This window comes from Salmo salar, chromosome ssa12 (genome assembly GCF_905237065.1).
Source record: "Salmo salar chromosome ssa12, Ssal_v3.1, whole genome shotgun sequence".
Classification (NCBI taxonomy): domain Eukaryota; kingdom Metazoa; phylum Chordata; class Actinopteri; order Salmoniformes; family Salmonidae; genus Salmo; species Salmo salar.
This window is the reverse complement of record NC_059453.1, coordinates 49,608,605-49,634,046: the sequence shown is the minus strand read 5'-3', so window position 1 is coordinate 49,634,046 and position 25,442 is coordinate 49,608,605. Positions and strand designations below refer to the sequence as shown.

Below are 25,442 nucleotides of genomic sequence, written 5' to 3'. Positions count from 1 at the left end.
TGGTTAGGCAAAACATGTAATGCAATACATTCCACGTCTTGGTCAATACAAATCACATGAAGCACTGCGTGCCATGCATCCCCCGAAAATTGGGACTAGACGAAACGTTTCAATTTGCAGTACCACAAGAAACCACCAAGAGGAGACATGCATGTATAGGAATGAAAAGGAAGCAGGTTTAATCGTCTCATGTAATCCTCAACACAACATATGGGTTGAATATTCTACAATGATACATTATTAAATACAATTACAAGTTATTCACAGCTTGCTGGCACTGAGTATCCTTACTCTTTTTCAAAGTCCTTTCAATTAAATATTGTATTCAATCTCACGTAGCCTGCCAACACTTGCATTTGAAACCCACACCCCACTAACACCTTATAAATATTATACTCCATTTTTCATCAATTATGCTGACCCTCAAATGCAACCTTACAACATTTCTCTAGAAATATATGCCTGTGTGAGAGCAAGTTACAGGGTTTCCTTTGTTGATTCAGGTCAAGTGTTGGGACACGCAAGGCAGAAGACTGATAAAATACTACTATGGCAATATAAAACACTTGCTTTGTGGTGGGTTACATTTATGAAAAAAATAAACGTGTCCTTATATGACATACTGATGCTATATGTCACACGACGAACTCCACTCACAAGACAATGTCTTACCACGCCAAATGTACACCATTCCAAGGGGCAATTCTGGTTCAGGGTGAGAGAATGAATAAAAGTGACAAAATCAAAAGGAAGCATAAACAATGGAATTGGTTTCACAGCAAACCATGTGTTGTGGGCTACTAAATTCACAGCAGACAAAGTAGGATTACAGCAAGGGAGTAGTGTTTCATGCAAATTGGTCCAGTTCACATTGAGCATTATGAGAAAACAGATGTACTGTGTTTAAAGTTGCTCTTTCTTTGTGATGAAAATCAGGGCTTGATTATAAAGAGCACACGAGCAACGCAAGGTGGCCAAATTCAATAATTTCATATCTTGAAAATGACATTTCAATATTAGTTATTTGAGTCATAAAAATAAATTACCTTTGTTTTTCTCCGTTTCTTTTCAGTTGAATCCAATGCATCTAGGGATGAATATTTCTTGAAATAAAAAAAAACAAAAGGTCCGCAAAATACATAGCCTAACCACAAGTGCTATTCCTGCCTTCCCTCTCCCTCATTTGACGGTTGGTTTGTAAATGTTGCTTTAGTCATTAGAAACATTTCTTATACCAAGATTGATCCGTTGATGGAACTACCTATCGACATAAAACCGAGCGTCACTAAAATAAATAAAACAGACAGTAAATAATAACATAAAATAGGTAGAGATGACGGGTGCAACAGCCTCCATTTTGATTCTCCTTGTGCCCCAGCAGCAAATCACATGGATACCAGATGCACTACTAATGGTCTTTGACACGGCATACCAAGCTCCTGCAGACTCAAGCCCGAGTTCCTCAATTAATACAATGAGGGTACATGACATTACACGTCAAACATCAAAGACGGGAAAAAAAAAGCACTGATTTCAAACAAAACATTACGAATGATGCAATTTAGAGAAGGGTCCTAGCGTGATAAAGACAGGTCTGGTCTATAGGGAGCAAGGCACTGTGAATTGGTGATTCAATACGACCTGGTTACCAAGTAGTCACAAATCTAAACACAAAGCCACAGTTAGTGGACTTTACCTCACTGAGCTGTAACCCTTCGATGGGAATGTAACGGACATTACCTTTACACTTAACAAAGAACATTTGCTTCTTAGCTTTGTTGTCCACGCACTCAATTACTGGGGGGGATAATCCCAGGCAGGTATTGGGAAGAATGTAATGTTTGAGCCAGAATGAAGCAGGCAGCAAGAGCCAAAATGAAGGATATGGAGGACAAACAGGAGCTGAAATGGGGGGAGCATTTTCCTCAATGAGGGCCCTCCTCACAGTTTCTCCAGAGGGAGAGAGAGCCATAGCAAACTCCAACCTCACTACTCTCCACTTAACCAGTCCTACTAGCACTCTCCTACTAGCTTAGCATACATCCCCTAACCTCCCTGTTCCTCAGGCGTTGATGGCCCTCCAGCGGTCGCTGTCGATGCTGTTGATGCTGCCCGCCCCGAAAGGACCAGAGGCCACGTCGTCCAGGTAGGCAGCCATGCCGGTGGCAGTCAGGCCGTCTATCTGAGTGCTGGAGTAGAAGGAGCCTTGCTCCAGCTGCTCCTTGCGGCCCAGACCAGAGGTCGAGGTGGGGGGCAGGTGGACGTCTGCCTGGTCGTCCGGCTCGTCCACCTGGCACTTGTAGGAGAAGAGGATCTTGGGCTCTGAGCTAGAGGGAGGGAGGAGGAAGAGAGTTGGGAAAAAGAGGGACAAGGAGAGAAAAAGGAGGGACAGGAAGAAAAGGAGGACGAAAAGACATGTTGCATTTTACTTCTGCCTGATGATACCCAAACATGAATCATGCATTGGGGAACCTTGCCTGTGTCTTCTGTCCTCGTTTCCTCAATTAACCTCAAAGAGCATTGGAGGACAGAATCCAAGGTCCCTCTTGGACCTCTTCCTCCAATGAGCCTTGAGAGGAATTAAGGGAGAGAAAAAAAGGACAGGAAGCAAGGATTTGACATTTAGTAATATTTTCAGACAGCCATAGTTTTCAGCCTTTGACCTACGTACCCAAAGAAGCCTTTGAGGAAGGTGACGTAGATGAGCGGGGCGAACACGGAGAAGTAGAGGAAGGTGGTGACGTCCACGCAGCTGTTACAAATCACACAGATACACATAAACCACAGACTAACAGGGAGCTTACTGACTCAGATAAACATCATCAGGCATCAGCAGTGACTGAAAGAGCTCTATAGCCTAGCAACAGAATGACACTAGGCTTCAATTAGGCTACACAGAAAACACCAGAACATGGACACTAAAACACAAGCTGCTCTACTTTGAGGGAAAAGTACATTTTTAAAATGGTGCAATGCAGCCATTCTTATCTGAATATCAAATCAATTCTGCATAACAATAGCTCATTCATCCCTCTTCCTCTCCCCTGTAACTATTTCCCATGTCGTTGATGTAAATGAGAATGTGTTCTCAGTCAACTTACCTGGATAAATAAATAAAACCTTACTGTGATTGTCTTTTTGACCATTTTAATTGAAAACACAAAAATAGCTTCTTAGCAAAGACCAATTTCTCAAGCAAGAATTTTGCTAGGACTGTCTGGGTGTGGGAAACTGAAAGCAAACTGTTATTGGCAGAAAGGTTTAGAACTCTTATTGTCTATTAACCAATTTACCGCCTGGTGATGTCAGGCGGTGTTTTTCAAACAGCTCTTACACTAAAAGGGAATTATCATAATTTCTACAGTATTATTCCAACCTCAGTGTGGAAATATATACACACACAACACAGGAAATCACATTTGACTGCACTGGGTGTTTAAGATACAGTATGTCAGAAGGAATAAAAAAAATACATATATTAGATTGGGGGGGGAATTACTTGGACCCTCAGCTAGGAAATGGACTTGGACCCTCAGCTATAAGGTCTATGTAACACTGTCATAATAAAAAAAAAAGTCAGCCTTGAAAATACAGATAAAACCTAGATAAATCCATTGCTTTGCAGTTAGGCCACAGTTGATCAATTAAACAGATGTCAAATGAAAAGTACGCGCTGCCATCAATGCGCAAGTGTGATTGAAAAGACAATATTTTTTTGACCCTTTTTCTTCATTAGGATAAATCATAGATCAGAGTGTGATGATTTACTTGAATCTCTGAACAGTTACTTGAATGTCCATCACTTGTTTTTCACAGTACAGACACTCACCAGAGCCCCTCTATGATGCCGGCACACAGCAGGGCGCTGCCCAGGCCCTGGACCAGGTTGAGCAGGGACAGGACAGCAGCGTACACATAGAAACTCTTCTTAGCTGTGGAGGTAGGAGGCCCAAGAAGGGGTGTGAGTCAACTTTGCTGCTAACACAAGGCCACTCTCCAGCTAATCATAAAACATCAGGGAGAATAAAAATAAAAAACAGCACTGTGGAACTCAACGTTTGGTATATTAGTAAATGACCCTGAAAAAAAAGCCCTCTGCCATCTGTTGATAGTTTTCTGGGTGAACAAATGTCCCAATAACTCACATGGCAGGGATATCCTCTCCCTCACCGGGGTTTTGGGAAGGATGACAATCAGAGAGTACACCTGAAAGTGCAAGGACCAGTGTTAAAAGGGGTACTTCGGGAGGCCCTTCATCTACTTCCCCAGAGTCAGATGAACTGGTGGACACCATTTTAATGTCTCTGTGTCCAGTATGAAGGAAGTTAGAGGTAGGGTTGCAAGTCAATGCTAACTAGCATAAGCACAATGACCGGAAGTCTGTGGGTATGTGCTAGCATGCAGAAACCCATTGGTGAAATTAGTGCCTTCTTGCATTACAAAATAACAAAACAGCAAAATTAGAGGACCAAAGGTGTGGCAAAGACATCCAATTCTAACAATTCTCAAAACAGAAGTGATCAAAAACCCCTCTATTCATGTTATAAGTACAATTCCAGACAGTAGAACTATATACACAACTACATTATTCTACAAATAACTTTGACAGCTCTGCATTTGCTCTGTAACCATTGGCAGCTCACCAGGAAGAAGAAACAGGAGCTGGCCAACCAGAAGTGGCGCCCCCCGTGGCCGTAGATGTTGAAGTCCTCGGCGGAAAGGTGCTTGTCAGGGTACAGGATCTCCAGGGTGCCCTGAGGAAGAACCATCAAAATGGTCAACACAGGGGTTCCATTAACCAGTCATTCATTTTTATTTGTCATTTGTAAACACTTCTTATTATGGAGGTTTTGAGTTGTTATGATCTCGTGTAAGTTTGAGAGTTGTGGGGCTGCCATGCGAGTTGTCTCCGGTCTTACCTGCGTGATGGAGTAACCCAGTGCCAGTACAGCAGTGATCGCCAGCACACGCTTTATACTGGACTTGCTCTCCAGGTGGCCTGTCAACAGAAGAAACACATCAGTGGGAATTCTTCAATACCCCAGGGCAAAAGTGGCCCAAAACTTCTAAAACGTAAGCAAGAGGTTAGGTCGACTACGATACTACCATAAACTGAAGAAAACATTTGAATATGCAGTACAGTAATAATGACGCTCTCTGTCAGCTTTATACGGTTTGAGTCTACAGCAAGCTTAGCCTAATTCCTCCCCCTCTAAGAATACCATAACTATAAACAACTTGTATATGCACTACCGCGTATACAGACAGTGCATGACTATATATGACTGTGTGCGCAACTGTAGTCATATCATTGGTGACCAAGTCATTCCAATTGTTAGTCTTACAACAGAAGTGAGACGAGCCCAGAGGGAGATGTCGTAGTTTTAGGTTTGCAGTGTTACACATCGTTTACATTTTCATTGCGCTGCACATTTGTTTAGCTAATATTCTGTTTTTAGTATATTGCCCTTACACACATTAGTCATGTACTTCTGCATATTGTCCTAATAAACATACTATACTTTGTATTCAGCGTGTACTTTCTAGCTTTTGTTTTAATTTCATGTGTCTAGTTAGCAAAAACATACTGGCATCCAGGCTATCATGTCAACTCCTTGTCATTCATTGTGATTCCAAACAAGGAGTTAACAATGATAGTACCCACAGATCTGGAACCAGGCTACTGTAAAGAACTTGGAGTTGAAATGTATGACATTTTATTTTCATGTTAAAATCGCCAGTCGGCAACCCATCCCTTACTGGATTAATTGACACAAACACATTCCAATGATTCACAGGGATAATTCACAGTAATAATTATTCCGATGTTCTGTGCAACGCATAAAGAATTCAAAACTAAATCAATGCACAATCGCAGATAAGATTATCCAAGCAAAAATAACAATAAACCTAGAGCAGTAAAAAAAACATTTTATTATTAGTAGTATAATAACACAGAAAAAGGAAACGTTGAAAGAGAGAGTTTTATGAATTAAACGTATTGCGGTCATTAGAAGACATACCAAAAGCCAGTCCCAGGATAATCACACTGAGCTCAATGGCCAGCAGAAAGAAGCGGGTGATCTCCCACAGCACCTAAAGAGAGAGACATTAAAAAAAAAAGGAGTCAACCTCAATATAGTCTCAAGAAGCCTCCCTCTCCTAATCACCTTTCCTTCATCTCTGCATTTATCTGTGGGTCTGTTGTAGCAGAAACAATCTCATACACAATTAACTAATCAACTTACATGAAAGACAAAAATTAACTAATTAATAGGCTGGGAGCACTGCTTTCAGATCAGCTTTCTCTACCCAAATTCAGAAATTCTGAGGATCACATCCTGTCTGTTGAAATCAGTGCACACGAAGGGGAAGAGAGACAGACTAGGCCATTTAGAGGGTTGAGACACACTCTTGAAATATCTTCATGTTATCACTAATCAAGTCACAGCATTTCTTAATACTTCATGCTCCCTACTGCTAATGACCAATAGGTCAAATATTTGTTTTGTGTAGATAATCCACTAAGAAAACCAATGGTCCAAAACTCACGGCCCTATCGGAAGCCGTTCAAAAGTTATTGGAGTTTTCGCCAGAGAAAAGAAGTGGTCAAAAATAAGGAAAATTGCAAAGCATTGTGTCAGCGAGAATGAACGCTACCCGAGGATTACTTTCCCGTTGAACTAGTCCTCTTTCCTCGAATCCGCAAGACATAGAACAATAGAGATAAGACAGATTGAGACAATGTAGTACTTTCATATCTTAGTATACTTCTTCATATTAATGCAAAACTAATACGCTTTTTAAATTTATTTTTAGTCTTACCTCAGATCGTCAAGCTGATTTCGATTTTTGCAACCCTACCAGCAAAAACAACTTTGAAGACGACCACCACATGTCAAATCTTCAAGTAAGCTGCACCGCTCTGTCAGAGCTCGGTATTAGGTTAAGAAATCCGACATAGTATTAATTCAATGTTAGAAAAATACCCCATTGAACAATTCAGATCATGAATAAATCACATTTGACTCGGTCAAATGTATTTTATAACATAAGTGAAATTTCATCACCCTATGGAAAGTCATCGGAATCGCCCCAAACGTCACCCCATTACCTATGGTATTCAACGCCGAGGTCGCGACGGGAACGGCAGTGGGGTGGCCAAATATGTCAAATGTTTTAATGTAAAATGTATTCATTGGTTACTTTTAATTTTGATAAGAGATGAAAATGCAATAAATTGAAGGTTATTTGTGGATGTAAAAATCTAAAATGTACCAATTTTAAGGTTGTGTCATTAGATTTGGCGATGAGTCATAAGAAATCTTAGGTGAAAAATAGAGTTCCCATAAATTCTGGTGGGGGGGGGGTGAATGGGGTCCCCAATGAAAACTTTCAATACCACTGCCCTATACACAGTGTACAAAATATTAAGAACACCTTCCTAATATTGAGTTGCACCCCCCCGCCTTTTGCCTTCAGAAGAGCGTCAATTCATTAGGGTATGGACTCTACAAGTTGTCAAAAGCATTCCACAAGGATGCTGGCCCATGTTGACACCAGTGCTTCCCACAGTTGTGTCAAGTCGGCTGGATGTCTGTCCTTTGGGTGGTAGACCATTCTTGACACACGTTGTGACTGAGCGTGAAAAACCCAGCAGCATTACAGTTCTTGACACAAACCAGTGAGCCTGGCACCTACTACCATAGCCCATTCAACGGTACTTACAATTTGTTTGTCTTGCCCATTCACCCTCTGAATGGTACACATACACAAGCCATGTCTCAATTGTCTTAAAAATCCTTATCTAACCTGTCTCCTTCCCTTAATCTACATTGATTGAAGCGGGTTTTAACAAGTGACATCAATAAGGGATCGTAGCTTTCACCTGGTCAGTATATGTCATGGAAAGAGCAGGTCTTGTTAATGTTTTCTCCTTTTGACCAGAGCCATATGGATCCAAAAATAGTGCACCATATAGAGAATAGGGTGCCGTTTAGGACGCAGCCAGAGTGAATCTCGATGGTTTCCAGGGTGTATTAAGAAGTGATTTATAGCAGTGTGTGGCTCAAAATTCAATCGATACAGCACAGCTCAATGACTGACACCATCTCACCACTACAGCCATTTTGAGGGTAACACTTTCTGAGAACCACCTGTATGTAAATGAATTACTTTATTTACATGCTTCCATAAGGAGTCTTGAGCTCTTACGAATGCTAAAAACGAGTCTTATGATGTACCACAAAAGGGAAAAAAATAGTTTTACAAGATGACTCTCTTAGAAAAGAAAGAAGCACTCAGATGTTTGTCCTGATAACTGCAGAAATCAGACTGCTCCGCTTTCTTTTTTGAGATAATAAACTTGTGAAGTCTCCTGGGTTTATATGTTTTTCTGGATTCCCAAGTCGCTCAGAGCACACATTTTCCCTTTTTACAGACGCTAACTTCCATCTGTGTATGGCATGACAAAACCAAAGCCTTTATGCATCTACAAGGGCTGTGGCAAGAAGCCTTGAGTTATGAATTATTACAGCAAGTCTCTAACATGCTACAAGTATAGGTGGTTCAGAGTGTCACCAATTTCACCCTGCCATAGTAGCCTTACCTTGTCAATGATGGTGGCAGCACTGGATGCACTGACGGTCATGGACACTATGGCACGGGTGATTCCCACCGCTGCCACCACAAACACCTGGAAGGACATAGGTCAGACATCCATTAAAAGAGCCGCCAAGCAGGATCTCACTGGATTGTTATTATGGAAATGTATGCATTCAATTTCTAACAAGCCAACTTTTTACGTGTACATCTCGCTGTCCTATTTCCAGAGCTTGAATATAAGAGGTTGCCTACCAGTATGTAGAAGGTGATGAAGATGGGGCTGGAGGTGAGCCGGATCTTGGCCCTGGCTGAGGGAAGTTTCCACATCAGGAACATGAAGAAAGCCACATTGGGAATGAGGAGCAGGAGGTCCCAAAACCGAACTCTAAGGAGGGAGAGTTAAAAAAATATGTTATTTTACCAGGTAAGTTGACTCAGAACACATTCTCATTTACAGCAATGACCTGGGGAATAGTTACAGGGGAAATGAGGGGGATGAAAGAGCCAATTGGAAGCTGGGGATGATGGTATGACGGCCACAGTGGTAATTCAGCCAGGACACTGGGGTTAACACCCCTACTCTTACAATAAGTGCCACGGGATCTTTAATGGCCACAGAGTCAGGACACCCACTTAACATCCCATCAGAAAGACAGCACCCTACACAGGGCAATGTCCACCAATCACTGCCCTGGGGCATTGGGATATTTGTTTTAGACCAAAGGAAAGAGTGCCTCCTACTGGCCCTCCAACACCAAGTCCAGCAGCATCTGGTCTCCCATCCTGGGACTGACCAGGATTATCCCTGCTTAGCATCAGAGGTACACTAGCAGTGGGATGCAGGGTGGTATGCTGCTGGCCTGCACGGTTGTATGCGAGAGACATTGACAAAAGATCATGAAGACGTGAAACTCAACCCTCGTTTTAGACCAATCCAAAGCCCTGTTACCTGCTGTATAGCCTATATGGCCATTAGTTCCAAAGAGTAAGTGTTATTCTTCTTAGACTACACCAGTCTTCATAACAACATTAAACACAGAACTGAATAGTACCAACAATGTGAATGACAAAGTGTTTCAAAATGTAGAATTGAAATAATGCAATACGTTCAAAAGATGCACAGCAAACGCAGTCTTATCTGGCTTACCTTGACTCGCCAATGTCCTCGAATAGGACCTGGAGACATCTGTGAGGCTTGGTGATGTTGGCCTCAAACTCTGGTTGCCAGGTAGGAATTGCTGATGTATTCTCCACATAAATTGGCAATATGCTGCCATTGTATTGTGCAAACCTCACCACTGCAGTCACGGTGTCAAGCATAATGCACTCAAGGCCTAGGGGAAAACGTTATAACTTCAGTAATGTGGTGTTACCAAGTAAACAATACATAATAGTAATTCCAGCTCAAATACACAGCGGTTTGCTTATTTCCTAACATTGGTAACTATGAGCTACCGTTAGCTACATATGAGAAAATACAGGGGTACTAGCTCTAGTCTGTGCACTTGATATTTTCAAGACAAACGAGATCAAACCATGATGACATCGGTGATATTCAGGTCGGAAAGTTTGAACTCTAGAAGATACCGAGTTTCCGACTTGCAATTCCGAGATGGTTGACATTTCAATGTGTTTGTTTTTTTGTGATGTTTTATTTTCTCGAGTTGTTTTTAAACGCTGCATCTGTCTGTTCAAACATTTTCCACGTCCGGTAAGTTTAACGTTACGTAACCGTGACAGTGTCACGTAGCTTGTGTACAACAAAATCAGGCCAACTAGCTAACGTTAGCTTCCAGCTAGCTGCAATAACGTTCTAGAATATATAGATAGTCGATGCTATGTAAGTGCCATGGCTGAGTGGCTCACATGTTGAATATTAAAACAAACATCGCCGTGTCACGGCAAGGCTGGCAGGGAGATGTAGTTAACAAGCCAAGCATTGCAACGATTCGACAGTTTGACAACAAACAACTAACGTTAGATAGCTACGGGTTCGCTAGCTAGCTCTAGCTAACAATGATCTTAACGTTACCGTTTCAGTCGTCTCGAATTCAAGGGCAAGTTGTATATTCTGCAGCACTTTTCACGGACAATACTTTTGGTGCAAGCAACATAACTAGCTAACCTATCATACTGTTGTCTACTGTTTTAATTAATAATTTATCCAAGCTAGCTAGTCACCTGACAAACCGGATTTTAATTTCGATATCAATCTTTGCGCAGGCGCATCTGAGGGAGGTATGACGACATCCGTCTGCAAGAGTTTTGGGATGGGGGTAAACACTGGGCTCATTCGACACTGCAGCCGACAGTGAAAGAGACTGCCGACTGACTGATCTACAAATCACCTTGCATTATAAATAACGACATAAATGACTTATAGGTCAGTCAGTCATGATACATCACGGTTTTGATGATCTCGAACACGGCCACTCATTTCACTGCATTTAGATACTGATGTGAGTTTTTCCAAGCAGGTTAGGAGACTGAGATTAAGGTTAGGAAAATGCTTCTGACCTGCTACGAAAAATACGTTATATCGAAGTGCCTTAAAAAAAAGTGTGTCCTGTTAGGGATGGTGGTATAGAAACGTGAAAATCAAATGGCTTTAGTATTACAAAAAAATACCTCTGCAAATAAATATAGCAATTAATAGTAGTTATCACTAATGTTCAAAATCAAATCAAATGTATTGGTCACATACACGAGTGTAGCAGATGTTATTGCGGGCGTAGCGAAATGCTTGTGTTTCTATCTCCGACAGTGCAGTAATATCTAACAATATCTAACAGTTCCACAACATATACCACAAAAACACGTAAATCTAAGTAAGGAATGGATTAAGAATATATACATATATGTCAGAGCGGCATTGGACTAAAATACAGGGGCATAGCATAGAATACAGTATATACATGAGATGGGTGATGCAATATTTACACACAATTAAAGTGACTAACATACCGTAGAATAGTATAAAGTACAGTTAATACATGTGAGATGAGTAATGCAAGATACAGAGACATTATTAAAGTGGCTCGTGATCCATTTCTAAAAGTGGCCAGTGATTCATAATCTATGTCTATTGGCAGCCGCCTCTGATGTGCTAGTGATGGCTGTTTAGCAGTCTGATGGCCTTGAGATAGAAGCTGTTTTTCAGTCTCTCTGTCCCAGGTTTGATGCACCTGTACTGACCTCGCCTTCTGGATGACAGGCAGTGGCTCGAGAGGTTGATGTCCTTGATGATCTTTTTAGGCTTCCTATGGCATCGGGTACTGTAGGTGTCCAGTAGGGCAGGAAGTTTGCCCCCGGTAATGCTGTAGGCAGACCGCACCACCCTCGGGAGAGCTTTGCGTTTGTGGGCGGTGTAGTTGCCTTACCAGGCGGTGATACAGCCCGACAAGATGCTCTCAATTGTGCACCTGTAAAAGTGAGGGTTTTAGGTGTTAAGACAAATTTATTTAGCCTTCTGAGGTTGAAGAGGCGCTGTTGCTGTTGCGCCTTCTTCACCACACTGTCTGTGTGGGTGGACCATTTCAGATTGTCAGTGATGTGTACGCCGAGGAACTTGAAGCTTTCCACCTTCTCCACTGCGGTCCCATCGATGTAACCAGTAATATGTAATACTTTACCATTTTTATTACAGCTAAATGCTGATAAACAATTTAGGTTGGCAGTAATGTATCTTGTATATATGAAGACAACCCCTAAGTATTACTGCATTCAATACATTGTAGCACTCCATGCCAGGGGTCCCATCGGTATCTGTTTGACACGGGAGAATGACTGCCCCCTCTTATTGAAGCCATGAATGTTCACGGCCGACCACATACAGCAGGCATTGGACGCTTTCCTCTGCCCAGACGTTGCTGCCGCATGCCAGATTGTACAATGCCTGGAAAGGTATGCAATGATAGTTATTTGAAGTATCAGCTTCAATAACCACGTCATATGTTATAGCAATCTGTCAGTTCTTGAGTAGATGATGTAGCACCCAAACATTGGTTGATGCATGCGACATCTGAGCAGGGAGCAGGGGAACTTGACCGGCGTTTGGTGAAAACAGGATTCCCCATTAAAGTGAATGGAAAAATGTTTAGAAGACAATCATGATACCAATAATTGCTTCTAATACACCAGATGTATGTCCTTGAACCGATTATTTTAAAATCGCACACAGAAGAAGTTATAAGGTTACTTTAGTTGCTAACGGCAGCCTGGGGTACCCCCAGCCTTCAACTTGAGTTACTCAATGAGAAGGGGCAACACTTGATCTAGCCTGCAAAGTCACTTCCTGGAGTTGCTCAAACTGCACATGTTATCAGAGAGAAAGAGGCAATGCGAGAGGACCATGTGAGAGGGTTTATTCCCCCCAAAATCTGTCCAAACCCAATCAAGACATCTTTTTTTTCATATTAATTTGGAAAATATTCTATAATTTTTATTTAACTTTGGAAATGTGGAGTTGGTTGTGTAGATCGGTGGGAAAAGTGTCAAATGTATTCTCTTTGGAGATTTAATTTTAAGGCAGCAAAATGTGAAGACTGTGTAGACTTTCACTAGCAACTGTATACAGTCATTGGTTTGACATATCATCAATTTATTGTCCCAAACTGTTTCTTTATTGACAAAAACATACATTCATTGAAGAACAAGGGCATAGTTGTTGGAGATTTGCAAATCATGTAGGGAAATCAATTAGTTTTGTCATTTCAATAAGGCCTACGCTACCAAAGGGTCATGTGTCATTCGATGTAAACCAGAACTCTTTCTCTTTACTGTCATTCACAGACCAAAACACCTCTGTCTCCACAAACACTTGAAACACAATTACATGTAAAAAAAACTAAAAGTTTGATATGAATACAGGATGAATAACAACAAGAGTCAATGTAATATTGTATGTGGTTCTCTTTTGTTCCAGTGACAGTTCAAGAGCATACTGTTATGTGTGCCTTCGGTTGGCCTGACATCATCCTATAGGCCAGATGCACCGGCTCCGTGAGTTTCGCCTTGAAGGTATACACGTGAGTCTTCCCACTGCATTGGCTGATGTTATAGAAGCTCAGCCTCTGAGTCTTAAAGCTCAATGTGATCTCCAGTCTGTGTACTGCCAGGGTTCTCTTCAGGGGGATGTCATGGCTCTGCTCGAAGGCCCTCAGCAGGTTGTTGAACCACATCAGGCACCAGGAGCCCTGGCTGCTCTCCAGGGCGCTTGTTAGCCCGCTGCGTGCTACCGCCTCGTTGTAGCACACCCCAATTATCCACGGAGAAGATCCGTCCAGCTCCACCTCCCAGCGATGCTCGCCTCCCCAAAAGCTCTGGGTGCTCAGAACCTGGAGGAAGCTACTGAACCTCGTTGGCAGGGCCGGGTAGGGCTGCTTTTTGGTGCTGAAGGTCACCGTCTTCAGGTCCTCCGACAGGACCAGGCTGGGGTGGGCCGTGTCTATGTCAAAGGTCACCTCTGAGGGGTTGAGGACGCAGCGCAGAGAGCGCTGGGCCGCCCCGACTCCCGCCCTTAACTCCGCACTCCTTCGTTCCAGCTCAGCGCAAGCTCGGTCCGGGTTCACTTTTGACTTGTTGTCCAACTCCTCTAGAGGTTTCTGGACCATCAGCTCCATGATGTGCGGTTGTTCCGCCTCAACCCCGTCACTGAACACCCCACTGTCTTGCTCGGTCAGGAGCGATTTGGCTCGGAGTTGGGCCTCCCTCAACTTCTCCCTGAGCTCAGAGGCTTGGCGCACACGTCCGCCCATGCTCTCCTCACTGGGACGCAGTTCCGTCTCGATCAACTCCGTCATCCCACTAACATAGTTGAGAGTCAGCTCCGTCATCTGCTCCAGCAGCTTGGCAGCCCTTCTTCTCAACAGGGCATTGGTGGTCCTGACCTCGGCCTCCCTCGCCTCCTCCTCCCTCAGTCGGTCCTCAGCCAACTGAAGCCTCAGCGTCAGCTCCGTTACCTGAGATGCTAATAGTAGTTTAGACTTGTCCATCATCGCCGTCTCCGTCTCGGTCCTTACATCCACCAGCAGTTTTTCCTTCTGAGAAGTAGGGGACACTGCAGACGCATCTCCCAAGCCTGTCTCTGAGGCCTCCTTTCCTGTATGATGTGGCTCCTGTTGCTCTATGTCTAATAGACACTCAGACGTCTCATCGTTGCTCTGGTCAGGTGACACTACCCCTTGGTGGCAATCACCACCATCTTCATCTGTGACGGAGCTGACCTTCCCTGCAGTGGTGGCTTCGTAGCTCTCGATGCTGCTGCACATCTTGAAGTTATTCCCAAGGGGCTGGGTGACCTGGAACTCGACCTGGCACTCAGGGCAGAAGTGGCTGGCCGTGTCAGTGTCCATGTACTTCCCAAGGCAGGCCAAGCAGTAGACGTGGCCGCAGGGCAGGGTCATGGGGTCAGAGAAGAGTTGCAGGCAGATAGGGCAGCTCAGGTCCGGCAGCAAGGGTCCTTCAGTCTCACACAGTGACATGTTGGCAGGCTCTAGAATGCACAATAAAAAAGCAACAAAAAAAGAGTTGTAACAACAACAGAAAAGACTACAACAAAACATGGAAGGAGAGTAACCTCATGGAAGGTGAGTAACCTCAAAAGAAATTCAAGTAACTTTGCAAGCAATTAGTAGTGTATACAGTTGAAGTCGGAAGTTTACATTCACCTTAGCCAAATACATTTAAACTCAGATTTTCACAATTCCTGACATTTAATCCTAGTAAAAAGTCCCTGTCTTAGGTCAGTTAGGATCACCACTTTATTTTAAGAATGTGAAATGTCAGAATAATAATAGTAGAGAGAATTATTTATTTAAGCTTTTATTTCTTTCGTCACATTCCCAGTGGGTCAGAAGTTTACTTACACTCAATTAGTATTTGGTAACATTGCCTTTAAATTGTTTAACTTGGGTCAAACATTTCACGTAGCCTTCCACAAGCTTCCCACAATAAGTTGGGTGAATTTTGGCCTATTCCTCCTGACAGAGCTGGTGTAACTGAGTCAGGTTTGTAGGCCTCCTTGCTCGCACATGCTTTTTCAGTTCTGCCCACAAATTTTCTATAGGATTTAAGGTCAGGGCTTTGTGATGGCCACTCCAATACCTTGACTTTGTTGTCCTTGAGCCATTTTGACACAACTTTGGAAGTATGCTTTGGGTCATTGTCCACTTGGAAGACCCATTTGCGACCAAGCTTTAACTTCCTGACTGATGTCTTGAGATATTGCTTCAATATATCCACATAATTTTCCTTCTTCATGATGCCATCTAATTTGTGAAGTGCACCAGTCCCTCCTGCAGCAAAGCACCCCCACAACACGATGCTGCCACCCCCGTGCTTCACGGTTGGGATGGTGTTCTTCGGCTTGCAAGCCTCCCTCTTTTTCCTCCAAACATAACGATGGTCATTATGGCCAAACAGTTCTATTTTTGTTTAATCAGACCAGAGGAAATTTCTCCAAAAAGTACGATCTTTGTCCCTATGTGCAGTTTTTATGGCGGTTTTGGAGCCGTGGCTTCTTCCTTGCTGAGCGGCCTTTCAGGTTAGTCTAGAAATGCAACAAATCTTACCCTAAGCATGTCCTCTAGGTCTTCTGAGAGTGAGGTATAGTCTATATTTGTTCATAATTGCTAAAGAAAGTCAGAAATGTTTTTGCTTTGGAAATCTAAAAACAATATTCCAATTGTTGATTGAGTGACTAAGCTAAACTTTGGCAACATGTCAGATGATCTCGCCACAAAATGTATTGTCCCTTATCAGGCTCAAGGTCCAATATGAGTTTTGCATATGTGGGGCGTTGCAATAGGATAACACGATTAGCCTGGGTACCAGACTGTTTAGCTATCATTCCACTCCTTGTCATGCTTAGAGTGACAATTCCACCAGGAGTTGGCAAGAGAGCAGAAACAGCCTGGCACCCAAGCTAAGTTTAAACTCCCTGTGATCTCGCTCGCTCTCTCTCTTGCTCTCCTGCTGTCTTGACATCTGAATGCTCATAAGCACATAAACGCTTCATAATTCATAAAGGTTAACTGATTGATATTATCTCATAGAACAAAATGTATCAGATCTTCGTACTCGTTACTTATCCAAAAACCCTCCAGAAACCCCATTAATTTACCCTTTAGGAATGACCAAAGAGGACCAAAGAGGAATGACCAACAGAGGTAACCTAATTCTGGCGTTTAGACAGGCAGCCCAATTCTGATATTTTTTTCAGTAATTGGTCTTTTTACCAATTAGATCAGCTCTGAAAAAGATCTGATGTGATTGGTCAAAAGACTAATTAGTGGAAAAAAGATCAGAATTGGGCTGCCTGTCTAAACCCAGCCAATGCAGCATCAATTAACCATAAAACAGTTTTACTTACCTACAATCCTGTTGTTTGGTAGTGATGACTGAATTTATAATGCAATATTTGTTCTCACACGCAAAACGTAGGAATGTTTGTATTGGCAGGTCTGTCATGTTCAGAGCACATATTTTGAATGACAGCGCAAAAATCCCATGTAGATAGTTAGGCCTGAAGGTTAAATAGTCAAACGCAAACTGTATAAAATCATAGTCGTCTTAAATTAGCCGTAGCCTACTTCCACCAAGTGCCAGCCTGTCCATGACGATAAGAAATATTTGCCTACTTCCTGATATGTTGGACGTTACCTGGGCGTTCACATTTAGTCATAAAATAGAGAACAGTCATATTCTCTAATACTAAGTAGGCTAAATATAGAGCTCCATCACCATGGGTGAAATGCAACTGGGTCGTTCCATGAATAGTACATTTTTGGTATATATATATATATATATATATATATATATACACATACACACACACACTAATTTTATCATTCTGTCAAGGCCACATAATTTTTTTTTTTTTTTTAATTCTCCAATGAATGAACAATGGACAATACAGTATAGTGAGATGTCACACAGGCTGGGGCTGCTTCCTTGTGGGGCTACAGCACATTGAATCCCTACATGGGCAAAATATGGCAATATAAATTTGACGCTATTCCCCTACAACTTTTTTTACTACTGCTAAGGAGAGATGGCCAGTCTCATATGGGCTTCTACACTAGTTTTTTTCTTCTTCTTTTTGATTGCTGTCCCACTTCTTTTAAGGCAGGCTATTGAATTTATCTCCCAGGGAGGACTTGGCCTACAGGCCATGATGAATGATTGTGAAGAGGGGGCTAGGAAGGGGGAGGGGGAGGGGGGGTGTACAGGAAGGGTTTTCTGGGTGGGGAATGACCCATGGGTGAGTTTCCCTGTGGGTCCTGCTTTTTGTTACACATCAATGGGCTTATCACCACTAAAGAGAATAATTATATCATTAATATAACATTCCTTTCTGGAAGAAAAAATGTCAATGCTAGGTATTCTCTCTTGGAATTGGAAAGGCCTAAATTGTCCTATCAAACGTTCCAGCTGTCTCGATATCCTAGCAAGAAACTATATTGCTCCAATAAACACACCTGCTCCACAAGGATGCACATAGAATGCAGAACCATTTGTACAAACTGGCTGCTTTTTTTCCCATCAGCCCCAAACAAAACTAAAGGGGTAATCATAATAATACATAAGAAACACAAAATCACCATCTTGGATAAAGGCAAAGACCAAGAAGGCAGAATCACTATCTTAAATGTATCCATAATGGAAAGAAAATGTCCTTTATTAATGTGTAAGCCACTGCTCCAAATTCATATAAGCACACTGTTTTTTGATTCTCTGAACAGCATATTGTTAGAATTACCTGAATTCCATCTGGTTTTTGGGACAGACATGAATGACATCACAATCCACACGCAACCAAGACTCTCTAACATGTACTCTGATTACAACCTCATTTAAACCTGGTGAGCACATAATCCAAAAGCAAACGTGTACACTTCCTATTCAAATAGGCATAAAACATTCTCACAAATGTAAAGTGTTGGTTTCATGAGCTGAAATAAAAGATCCTAGAAATGTTCCTGGCACAAAAGTTATTTCTCTCAAATGTTGTGCACAAATATGTTTGCATCCCTGTTAGTGAGCATTTTTCCTTTGCCAAGATAATCCATTCACTTGACAGATGTGGCATATCAAGAAGCTGAATAAACAGTGTGATCATTACACAGGTGCACCTTGTGCTGGGGACAATAAAGGCCACTCTAAAATGTGCAGTTTTGTCACAACACAATGCCACAGATGTCTCAAGTTTTGAGGGAGCATGCAATTGGCATGCTGACTGCAGGAATGTCCACCAGAGCTGTTGCCAGATAATTGATTGTTCATTTCTCTACCATAAGCCGCATCCAACATTGTTTTAAAGAATTTGTCAGTGCGTCCAACCGGCCTCACAACCACAGACTACGTGTAACCATGCCGGCTGTCGAGGAGAGAAGACACCCGGACAGCTGATGAAACTGTGGGTTTGCACAACCGAAGAATTTCTGTACAAACTGCCAGAAACTGTCTCAGGGAAGCTCATCTGTGTGCTCGTCGTCCTCACTGGGATCTTTCCAGACTCAGCGATATGACGTAGATGTAGAAAGGAAACAGATGAGTGGGTCAATTTCCACAACTACTAAGAGCTTTTACACGAGGCTCAACTGCTCAGCTGTTTTGGTCTTTTATCTACCACCTAACTCATGCACGTATACTGTGTGTGAACGTGAGTGTAGTCATGCATCTCGCTTGTCCAAATATCTGTGGTGCTGTTCGTGAAACATCACGTCGCTGAGTATACACTACCATTCAAAAGTTTGGGGTCACTTAGAAATGTCCTTGTTTTTGAAAGAAAAGCTAATTTTTTGTCCATTAAAAGTATCAAATTGATCAGAAATACAGTGTAGGCAATGTTAATGTTGTAAATTACTTTTGTAGCTGGAAAGGCTGATTTTGAACGGAATATCTTCATAGGCGTACAGAGGCCCATTATCAGCAACCATCACTCCTGTGTTCCAATGGCACGTTGTGTTAGCTAATTACAGGCAAACATATTGATAAAGGTTACCTTGTCAGAGAGAGATTTGCACGGTTATCAAAACATCACACCAGGGTAATCCGACACGAAACACAGACCTTATATGAAGTAGTGGTGAAAAAACGATTGGAACCACTTTCGGGTTTTACTGCTAGGTTTTATGGAATGATGACTTATACGGCTTTACGAAGGTGGTCCTAATGTTTTGTACACTCAGTGTATGACATTTTATTTTGAATTTAATATCTTATGGAGTTCTGGTCTATTTACTGCTCTGTACTTTGTCATGTATTTGTACGCTTTATCTGGACCCCTGGAAGAGTAGCTGCTGCATATGCAGTAGCTAATGGGGATCCTAATAAACTAAACAACTCGTCATTTACACATTCGAGAATGTGCTTAGAACTACAGATTCATCTTTCATGTTTTCAACTAATCAGTAACACACTTGCAAATGATGTTTACAACTACAAAACTATTCTGTACACTTAAATCATTGTCAATGACGTAACTTCATAAACTACACTCAAATATACATTTCTTAGATTCTTCCCAGACCTCAAAAGAATATAAAATAAAAAATCTGAAACCTGTGAATTTCCGACTATTGACAGCCTCATTTATCCGTTTCAATATTAGGTCTACTATTAGCCTACTTGCATAGTAGAATTTGGATTAGCCTGACTGTGAAAGACCAAGATTCATCATTTTAGGTCATTGAGAGTACATGGCACTGTTTGTCATAGAATTTTTCACACAGGGCGCGTTTCCTTCGCTTGGCGGGAAGCTTAGGATTTCATTTTAGCAAAATTCGAGTGTACCCACTCCAGGCACCACTGGTGCAGTAGGTTACTTTTTAAAAATGGCAAAGCACATATTCCAACTCAACTCAGACAAAAGAAGACAAAAAGAAACATGGTGTGTTTTACAGTATTTACTTTATATTAAGATAATTTGATAAAAACATACAGCAAAGACAGGGCTTTTCGGGTCCAATGCAATTTCTCTAGTCTCCACACAGAGCCCATGGTATTACTTTGGATGACAAACAATATATTTAGAAATATCAATACATATAAAAGCTTATGAATCATATAAGCAAGAAGGCACCGTGTCAACCCAGACCATGGCCATTTCAATTCCCCAACCGGTTCTATTTACTCAACCCTGGAATGTGTCCGATTCTGAACCACCCGATTCACATATGGCCTAGTATAAAACCATATATAGATATCTATATGGCTCAGCTCGAAAACATGTAGTGTAGTACCTTAAAGGGAGTGGTGTGATCCGAGCCTACTGTTAAAGAGGAGCTATAGCTTTAACCCTGACTTTAGAATGAACCCCTACCTACTGTGCCATTGCCCCTGTCCCGAAACAACCCCCAACCCCTACTCCCTCGTCTCTTGCGTAGAGCTGAAACACTTTTTCCAGGGTGCAAGATGCCTGATCCACCACCCTGACCACTGCAGGGGGCAGGGGCTAGGCATTGTTTCTGGTTGGGGCCTTGTGTGTATCCAACTGCTACCAAATCCTTGATGCAAGAGCTCCAAAATACATAGTGAAGTCAACTATAAACAAGATCAAAAAGCTAGCTTCCAGTCAAAAGCAGCAGTTCAAGTCATTTTGGTCTCAAGATGGGCTTACTCATCACGCTAGGCTACAACAACACATTTTCTCCATTACTGACTGTATTTGAGCTACAATATACTCTTTAGGGTCAACATGCACACACACTTCTATAACTTGAGTTTTTACGCTAATCTCATTTTAGCACTGTAAAAAGAAAAATGGTTTGTCCTTTACTCATCTAATGTAAAACTCTTAAGTACGGTTACTTGGTCATGCTGACATTCAATGTTCCACCATCACATGGGAAGAGTGTACTGCAGTATATCATAATAGTCTATGGACTACTTTTAAAGTCAACAGAAAAGAAAAAAAAGTGAGGAATTTGGGTGAACTGTCCCTTTAAAGCAGACTACTGAGTCGTCAACGTCACTGCAATGGACTACAGCGAGTACAGGCAGAGAGAAAGTTGGGCAATTCCAGATCAGTCCCGCTAGAACACAAAGCATAAATACTCACGTTGTTCGGCATGTTTTTTTTTGGGGGGGCTTCGTTTTCAAACAAGCTAAAGGCTTACTTACAATGCCTTTTCTACACTAAAAAGCTGTTTTGCGCTCAATTGTACAATGAGCTAATAAATATGTTTGTCAAAACAATATATAGGATGGAATTGTATGCATACACCAAATGAAGTAGAAAGTTCAGGCAATATAGCGTTAAAACAAACCTAAAACTGAAAAGGGTGTTTTTTTGTCCAGTTGCGTCTATGTAGATGTTATAATTTGTATAGTATACTAGTATGCAGGTTTGCTAATTGAGATTTAAAATGGCAAAGCTCTTTTTGGAACTCTTGAGCAGCACAAATGTACCTTGCTCCAGTATCGTTTGGATAATGGCAATATGGCACAGCCAGTGCAGTGACTTTTTGCAATCAATATTCCACAATATGAAATATACAGCGTTGCGTAAAATGAACAGTCATCGATGCATATTTGGTCTCAAATTTGGCTCTGTGCATGTGTGTGTGTCTCCCAGTCATTTTTTGAAATCTATACACTTTAGTTTTGTTCTCTATTGCATTAGATGAATGACACAGGAGAATATAGAGTATATTAAATGAGAACCTTTCACATCTAGAATATTCCAGGCAATGAACACTTAGTAAAGCTATTTATGAATTCAGAAAGGGATCAACAGAGAGAGAGAGAGAGAGAGCAAAGGGGAGGAAAGAAAGTGTGTGTGCATGCGCGCGAGTGTCTAGTCCAGAGGACTGGTCCAGTGGTGTGTGTGTCTAGTCCAGAGAGGACATGTCCAGTGGTGGTAGGGGCTCTCTCCAGTAGGAGAAGTGGCTGTACTCAGGGCAGTGGAAGGAGGATGACGTCCCATCCTTGGAGATCTCAGGGAAGAAGTGCTCCACCAGCTCACCGAGGTGTGTGTACCTGTGACACACACACAGAAAGAGAGTATAATGTGCTGGAGCTATCGTAGCTCTATGAATTCAGTTTTACTTATCAAGAGTCAACTGATAGTTCCAATTCGCTGAATATAAAGTGACATGACACAGCATGCTCTAAACCAGAGCATGCAGTTATCATGAGCAATCTTTTTTAAAGAATGGAATTGTATTGGGGACTGGGAAAACTGTACTGCATGTGTTGTGTGCACTTATCCAAAGTGCACTTATGAGGAGTCGACTGACCACTGTCACTCTTCTCGGTTGGGTAGTACACTTACGATGACTTGTTCCCTTTGGTCTTCTCTTGAATGAGCTCTCCTTTGGGGTTCACAGTGAAGATCCTGGTGTCAGGGACACCCACCTTCTTATAGGCATAGGCATCCTGAAATAACAACACTCAAATCAAACTTTATTTCAAATATATTAGAAACACAGGCCAAACACATAGAAAATGAGTCGGCGGTGTGTGTCCCCCGAACTGCCACACAGTAAGCAGCAAATATCAACCAGGGCTTGACATTAACTTTTAAAAATTCTTTTTTTTTTTTTGACAGTTTTTACTTGTCCGAAAGCTCAAGTCACTTTTCCAAAAATAGAAACTGGTCTAACACCATGGGCCAAAAAAGTGACTGACAATTGTGTTGTATGTTGAAAGGAACCACAATATATATATATATATATATAAATCAATTCAGGTTTCAGGTGAGATTTATTGATAGCATGGGAGCCATTTGTCAATTAGGCTATTCTAAGAACATTCTAGAACGTTGTCAAAATTACATGGCCAATATTGAATTGAGGGGAATCCATGTTTTCCAACGGTGTCAGATGTTTTTCCTCAACTCCCGATATTGAGCACTTGAGAGACTGTTTCGCAACTGAAGTAGGCTATGTTGCATTGGTTTTATGAACGCATCCGTTCAACTACTTGTCTGCCATCTGCGGTTATTCACAAGTGCTTTTTTTTTAGGGCATAAAAATGACATTAATACATGCAAATTTCTAAACAGCCAACTACCCAAATAAATTTGCCAGACTACACGATATGTTTTGAATTGGCCATCTAGTTAGTCTGTTGTCCATCATTATTTCATAGGCTAACTACCGCTGCAACGTCCCCAGCTCTCTCCTCGAGCAACAGCCCCCTTGCACTGGCACACACGTGATACAATAATTCTACTCCAATGTGCTCTGCAGAGAATGGGAGAAGGGTGTTCAACTGATCGGAGTAATTGTTTGATATTGTAATTTTTTAAAACTTGTTGGACAAGCAGAATATAGATTTAAGTTGTCCGAATTTTGTATTTAAAAAAAAGTGTTTTTTTCCCCCACTTGTCCCGGACAAGCGGTAATGTCGAGCCCTGTCAACATACTAGGCTCACCAATACTGAGAATGCATGATCTAACGTACACGTTGTTTCCCGCCATTGGTTCATTTTGGTACAGCCCATCCCCTTATTTGACTATCAGCTGATTACCAGCTGTGGTCAAAGACACGTGGGTCTGGAAAGATGATTCTCTTCCTTAATAGTGAATTCATACTAGATGAAAAGCCGAAATGAGTATGACATCCTGGCATTTAAAGCACAAAACATTTTTGCAAATTTGAAATACTATAAAACTCCCTAATTTCTCATAGGACGCAAGTCGGGGAATGTGACAAGGCCTGTGTTAGTACTGTACGTGTGTGGCTTACGTTGGTCCTGTTACCGAAGGCTGCGTAGAAGGGCTGCCTCTGGGGGTTGAACAGATCTCGGATGTCAGTAAGGCAGGCGACCTTAAACACCTCGGGCTTTTTCTCCACCACCTCTCTGTGCAGGGCAGAGAAGAAACTGCTGGGGGCCAGCAGCACAGGGCCCTTGGGGAGGACAGTGCCTTTGTCGTTCACCCACTGCAGGTAGCCCTTGGTGATGTCGGCCATGCCGATGGCCCGCGCCGAACAGTACAGGAACTTGTAGCCGTTCCTAGGAGGGAGAGAGAAAGAGTGAGAGAAAGAGCAAGGGGAAAGAGTGCAGGAGAGAAATATAGAATAATCTTGTCAGTTATCAACAGCTTCTAATGAGAAGCTCAGCATGGCATATTCAGACCAGGAAGTGTCACAATGTCACCATTTTTGGGCACATACAAGTGTTTCGGCACCAATGCATGCACAGTAAAAGTTAAATGGAGGGGATCATTAGGCTGCTTCATGTTCATTATGTATCAAACAGAAGACATGTCCAATAAGAAATGCTCATTTTCGTCTCCATACGTTTTGCTGCGGTGTGCCCTACTGAACATGACCCTGGTGTGAGCATAGGCACTTACTGGTGGATTTTGTGGTACAGTCGGGCGATGCCCTGGTGCGTCCAGTCTTTCCCCAGCTGAGGTAGGATATGCCCAAGAGCATCAGACCTATGACGAATAAGGAGAGAGTTAGTAAATCACTGAACACACACATACATTTTTTACATTTTAGTTATTTAGCAGACGCTCTTATCCAGAGCGACTTACAGTAGTGAATGCATACATTTCATACAATTTCATAAATTTTTTTCTGTGCACATATACACTGGGGTTCGAAATTATCGACACCTTGATAAAGATGAGCAAAAATGACTATAAAATAAATATGTTGTATACTTAAAAAAAAAAAAAAAAAGAGGGAATTTTAGTATTTTATACTAATCCAATTGCTCATGATTACAGATCATCCTGAATGAATCGTGAATAATTTACATTTGATATTTTTGTCATTTAGAAGACGCTCTTCTCCAGAAGCAATAAGGGTTAAGTGCCTTGCTCAAGGGAACACAGATATTTCACCTAGTCGGCTTGGGGATTCGAACCAACAACCTT

At 42.0% G+C, this 25,442-nt stretch overlaps 3 protein-coding genes across 10 annotated transcripts in view; all 3 read right to left on the bottom strand.

The window, feature by feature from the left end:
* Positions 1–154: 154 nt before the first annotated feature.
* On the bottom strand, positions 155–10,758 carry tpra1 (transmembrane protein, adipocyte asscociated 1). Of its 2 annotated transcripts, none has more exon segments than NM_001140163.1 (11): positions 155–2,327; positions 2,672–2,752; positions 3,830–3,932; positions 4,146–4,206; positions 4,644–4,754; positions 4,920–4,999; positions 6,024–6,096; positions 8,609–8,695; positions 8,857–8,989; positions 9,752–9,938; positions 10,637–10,758. In NM_001140163.1, coding segments are annotated over 10 exon segments (1,167 nt in total). In that variant the 5' UTR covers positions 9,925–9,938; positions 10,637–10,758; the 3' UTR covers positions 155–2,062.
* A 2,425-nt stretch (positions 10,759–13,183) lies between these two features.
* On the bottom strand, positions 13,184–17,269 carry LOC106565216 (E3 ubiquitin-protein ligase TRIM39). 3 transcript variants are annotated; one of them, XM_014132089.2, is made up of 2 exons: positions 16,976–17,269; positions 13,184–15,097 (listed from the first exon to the last, which is right to left on the bottom strand). In XM_014132089.2, exon 2 carries the CDS (start codon positions 15,084–15,086, stop codon positions 13,536–13,538), a length of 1,551 nt encoding a protein of 516 aa, XP_013987564.2. In that variant the 5' UTR covers positions 15,087–15,097; positions 16,976–17,269; the 3' UTR covers positions 13,184–13,535. The 3 variants fall into 3 exon arrangements, with proteins under 3 accessions (XP_013987564.2, XP_013987562.2, XP_013987563.2); XM_014132087.2 differs by lacking the exon at positions 16,976–17,269 and adding an exon at positions 16,176–16,796; XM_014132088.2 differs by lacking the exon at positions 16,976–17,269 and adding an exon at positions 15,471–15,516.
* Positions 17,270–20,498: 3,229 nt separating this feature from the next.
* zgc:123305 (SMP2 and LNS2 domain-containing protein) overlaps positions 20,499–25,442 on the bottom strand; it is a 58,217-nt gene continuing 53,273 nt past the window's right edge. For all 5 annotated transcript variants that reach the window (XM_014132086.2, XM_014132084.2, XM_014132085.2 and 2 more), the window contains exons 16-19: positions 24,912–24,998; positions 24,301–24,568; positions 22,883–22,986; positions 20,499–22,587 (exon numbers count right to left, since the gene is read on the bottom strand). In XM_014132086.2, the coding sequence (XP_013987561.2) occupies positions 22,440–22,587; positions 22,883–22,986; positions 24,301–24,568; positions 24,912–24,998 (607 nt within the window). In that variant the 3' untranslated portion in view covers positions 20,499–22,439. The remainder of the gene's footprint in view (positions 22,588–22,882; positions 22,987–24,300; positions 24,569–24,911; positions 24,999–25,442) is intronic.